Source organism: Felis catus, chromosome A1, assembly GCF_018350175.1.
Source record: "Felis catus isolate Fca126 chromosome A1, F.catus_Fca126_mat1.0, whole genome shotgun sequence".
Lineage (NCBI taxonomy): Eukaryota > Metazoa > Chordata > Mammalia > Carnivora > Felidae > Felis > Felis catus.
Genome location: NC_058368.1, coordinates 143,982,224 through 143,987,294, shown reverse-complemented (window position 1 = coordinate 143,987,294; position 5,071 = coordinate 143,982,224). Strand labels below are relative to the sequence as shown.

General features: G+C 39.4%; 1 protein-coding gene across 1 annotated transcript; it reads right to left on the bottom strand.

Annotated features, from left to right (window-relative positions):
- Positions 1-2,098: 2,098 nt before the first annotated feature.
- Positions 2,099-4,049, bottom strand: SPZ1 (spermatogenic leucine zipper 1). The gene has a single exon (XM_003981119.5). It carries the CDS (start codon positions 3,707-3,709, stop codon positions 2,594-2,596), a length of 1,116 nt encoding a protein of 371 aa, XP_003981168.2. The 5' UTR covers positions 3,710-4,049; the 3' UTR covers positions 2,099-2,593.
- Positions 4,050-5,071: the final 1,022 nt, after the last annotated feature.

Sequence of the window (5,071 nt, the reverse complement as noted above, 5' to 3'; positions counted from 1 at the left end):
TTTTCTCAATACTTCACATGGTTCCAAAATTAATTCTTCCTTCTGCCTGGGCAACATGGTCGCCCAGTTAAAAATCTCATTTTCTAATTGTTTTCAGACAGATGTGACCTTGTGACAAATTCTTTCAGTTACCCTCTGAGAATGTATTGATTCCATCTTCATTTCTGAAGGATATTTTCACTGGGTAAATAATTCTTGGGTCACATTTCTTTCAGTTCTTGAAATATGTTCATTTCCTTCTGGCCTCCACGGTTTCTGATGAGAAATTCACTGTCATTTGGATCATTGTCCCCTAAGTTTAATGAATCTTTTCTAATTGCATTTAAGATTTTTACTTTGTCTTGGGGTGCTTGGGTGGCTCAGTTGGTTGAGTGGCCAACTTCAGCTCAGGTTATGATCACATGGATTCATGAGTTCGAGCCCCGAGTGGGCTCTGCACTGTCAGCAGATTCCCTGTCTCCTTCTCTCTCTGCCCCCTTCCCTACTCAGCTCTCTCTCTCTCTCAAAAATAAACATTTAAAAATTACAAAAAAAAAAAAAAGAGAGAGATTTTTACTTTGTTTTTAGGTTTCGGAAATTTGAGTGCCTCAAACTTCTTTGAGTTTATACTATTTGGAGTTCACTCAGTTTCTTGAATCTGTGGCTTGATGCCTTTTACTAAGTTTGGAGGATTTTTAGCCGTATATTCATTGAATACTTTTTCATGTCACATTCTGCCCCTTTTGGGAGGTGTCTCTGATGGCACCAATGTCAGATCTTCTGTTACTGTTCCACAGGTTCTTGAAACTCTTCTTTTCAGCCTGTTTTCTCCATTGTTCACAATGGGTATTTTATCCTCAGTTTCATGGAATTTTTCCTCTGACATCAACTTCTACTATTAAGCCCATCCAGTGAGTTTATTTTACAACTATTTCCATTTGTTTCTTCTTTATATTTTCTATTTGTTGAGACTTTCTATTTTTTCATTTTTTCGTTTCAAATGTGTTCAAATGTGATACATTTTTATAATGACTGCTTTAAGATCCTTATCTGATAATTCCAACATCTATGTCATCCCAATGTTGGCATCTGTTGTCTTTTTTCATTCAAATTGAGATTTTACTGGTTCTTGGTATAATTAATGATTTTTCTATGTATTCAGGACATTCTAGCATTTTATTATGACACCCTGGATCTTATTAAACCTTCTGTTTTAGCAGGCCTCTTCTGATGCTGTGCCAGCAGGGAAATTGCGTAAAAAAGCAGCATAAGGCCTCCATGACATTCTAATCCACTGGAGGAGGGGGTGGGGGAGGACCACGTTGTTACCATGAAGTGGAGGTAGGACTTCAGAGTCCCCACTCTGCTTCTTCTGTACCATCCCAGAAGAAAAGGGGAGGAGTGCCCCATTACCACCAGGCAAAGGTGAAAGTCTAGGTTTGCCACCCAGTATTTACTGGTGGGGTGAGGGTGGAGACATGGCATTTTCCATGCAATTTGGCTAGAGTCCCCTTCCCCTCCTTTTCCTGTCCAAGACTGTCTCTCTCCTCATCCTTTGCCAAGGGAGAGCAGGCAAAGGGAACATTTTTTTTGTGTGTAAGTACATTGGCATTTCTGGGTTGTGGCTCCTCCAACATTCTTTCCAGGATATACGAGATAGAAAGAAAACCCGGGAAATTCAATATCATGCTGTTCCTTAAGTCTCAGGGTCTCTGGATAGTCCATCTCATTCTTTCCATTTCAGAATCTTCATATGTTCATTTTATACATAACGTCCAGGGTTTTTAGCATACTTAATAGAAGAGGAAGAAATGCATGTGCTCTATTTTTCCTGGAATCAGAAGTCCAGCTCCCTTAATAGAAGATACAGCTTTTTCCCCTGGGTAACTCTACTGCCCCCACCTGGAGGAGTGGAAAGCATTTTGCCAGCACAGAACAAAATCCAGATATGTATCTATTCTTCTAAACCAACTGAAGTATCCTTCACCTAAGGCCTCTGCTGCTTGGTATGCCCACTGTTCACTGGTGGAGGATCAAGGGAGGAATATTAGAAAAAATAGTGCTAGGGAATGTGGAGATTTACGAGAAGAGAGAAACTGTTCTGGGGTGGTTTATCAGCATTTTTTTTTTTTTTTTTTTGCTTCTTTACTTCACTACTTCCCACACTTCAACAGATAATAAGAAAAGGAAACATGCCTTTAAAAAGTGAGCTTTAAAGGTTCGCAATTAAAGTGTTATATACTTTCTCCCAAGAAAACTCCCCTTACCCAGTAAATGATTAAAGAAAATAAAAACTTTTCATTGCTCATTCTTGTTTTTATTTAGATTAGATTGATAACTTCTCCTTCTTGGTTAACGGGTCATAGAATCTCTAATAACTACAACAAAACAAGCAAATTGTATGACAGGTTATGAACTTGTTGTTGACAATAAAGGTCACGAAAGACCAAACTCATGTAAGTACTAAGGTAATGAATAACGTGTTAATCCTCTTGTTCTACAGCTTGCTCTTGGTTGAACCAACAGATCTATCCTAGGTGTGCTGATTGGTTATGCCTGGAGTTGATGTATTACAGTTTTTGAAGAACTGTCTTTTCTTCTAATTTTGTATTTTCTAAGTTAGGCTGCTGGATGGCCTCTTTTTTCCCACAAGATCTCTTCTTGCAATATGGGTATTGAAGAGGTTATTAAGTGCTTTCTTACTACAAGCATCCAGGCTTTTGTAGACTTTGTGTTTTTTCTGAGATGTACCATCTCTTCCTTGCATTTTTTCCTTATACTCTGTTTCTGATAGTTTCTGTTTTTTCTTGTCTTGTTCACAATTTATCTGAATTGGACTTTCTCGCCAAGTTCCCTCTTTCTGATGATGGAGTTCCTTGAGAAACTCTATTCTCTGCTGTAAGATTTGACATTCATTTTCCAGCAAAGCTGCAATCAAATGCAATGAGTATGTGTCATGTTCCAGTTTCTTCACTTGTTCCTCCAGTTCATGCTTAGCTGACACCTCGTTATTTGGTTGAGTTTGGAAATGCACTCCATTATTTTCAAGAGTTTCTTGTATGTCTTTCTGAGATTTCTGATATGATCTTATTAGTTCACTAAGCTCAGTATGTTGCACATTCCAGTGTTCAGCTTCCTGTAGTAACTGCTCCATGTTGCTCCTAAGTTTGATGTTTTCTTCTTGAATATGATGGTGTCTGTAATTTGCTTTTTCCTTGCTTAATTGAGTTTCATTAAGGGGTCTGTTTTCTTCTGAATGACTTACCAAATCCTTTCCAAAAGTTTGTACCATGTCCTTGGAATTCTGGTTTTCCAATATCATCTCCTGTTTCTTTACATTCTGTTCTTTCTCTAGGTCTGAACTACCAAGCAAGTTTTTCAATAACACTTTATTTATCTTGTCAAGTTCTCTGATTTTTTCTTTAAGTTCTGACACATCCTCAGAAATACTGGTTTCCTCAAAAGAATCTTTTGTTTCTGTGATCTTCTCTCCACAACTTGTGACACTTTTAATGATGTCTTTAATTTCTTTTAAGAGATTTTCAAACTTTGGTGCAGTCTGTTGTTCAGTTACTTGATGACCACTACTATTTAGGGAAGGGAGAGAACCCCAGGAGACAGGGGGAAGGGATCCAATTTCGAGTAAGGCAATGATAATCCGAGGATCCAAGGACTCTTGATTGAGATCAGGAGTAGGTTTAAGAGTTTTGGAGAGGGCGGACACTTCCATCTCAGCTGAGTTAGTAGGGCTGGTGATTACAGCACGTGGCAAGCAGAAAACCTTAGAAATTCCAGGAAGGGAAGGTGGTGGTCCTCTGTGCAAATGGGTAGGGAATACAAAACCAATCAGAAGTCCAGAGACCAGAGCTAAGGTCTCAAACCAGGGAGATGATGTTTAAGTGGAAGGTGACATCTCAGATGACCTAGGGGAGAGGGAGGGTGAGTAAGGGGACCAGGAGCTAGGGTCCATCTCCCCTTCTCCAGGCTTCTAGTGTTCATTCCCTGACCCTAGCAACCAGGTCTTTATTCTGTCACTGCACTATTGTGGCCTATCTCCAGCTTCTGTTTCTTTTTGTCACAATAGAAACTTCTTAACCCCCATACCCAATGACTCATGAATCAAAATCTATCTTGAGTTACACCTACTCCTCATCCCAGAAAGATCTTTATGCCAGTCCTTTCCAAAATTCCCTACTTTTCTAGGTTTTTATTCAACTCATTCTAACTGTATTCTATAACCTCCCAACCTCATCTCTACTACCTATAACCCAAACTCAACTGCAGCATGGTTTTTTGTTTGTTTGTTTGTTTTTTGTTGTTGTTGTTGTTGTTTTGTTTTTTGTTTTGTTTTTTTTTTTTTTTACCATCTAAGTGCATGGTGTGAAAACTTCTCCATGGACTTTCATAGCACCTTGGAACCTTATTGCTCCTAGGAGAGATACTACCATAAAACAAAGCTGTCCGTACAAAATAGAACCCAAAAAGTGCTGCATGTCTTCGTGAGTTTAGAGAAATCGAGAAATGGAATTGCTGCATTCAAAAATATTCCAGGGGTACCCGGCTGACTCAGTTGTTAAGCATCTGACATCGGCTCAGGCCATGATCTCATGTTTTTGGGAGTTCTGGTCTCACGATGAGTGAACTTGAGCCCCCCCCTTCAGGTGAGCTTGAGCCCTGCTTGCGGTGAGCACAAGCCCTGCATCAGGTGAGCAAGAGCCCTGCTTCAGGTAAACACAAGCCCTGCATCAAATGAGCCCTGCTCCCCATCCCCCCACCTCCCCCGTCTCTCTCTTCCTCTGCCCTTTGCTCACTGGCATGCTCCCTCTCCCTCAAAAAAAAAAAAAAAAAAGGAAAGAAAAGAAAAACATCCACTGCAGTAAAAAGAGAATATCTGAATGGTTCCTTAACATAATTACAAACTGGGACTTTTCTTAGCTTCAAAAATAGGCATCCTTTAAGACAGACTTATACACTTGTTCCTGATTCATTTACAGGTGATATAAAACTTTGATCATTACTTTTCACAAGAACTTGCTAAAAATAGCATAATTTATCTAAAGCATCTGAAACAACTAGATCCTGTAGTGGGCTA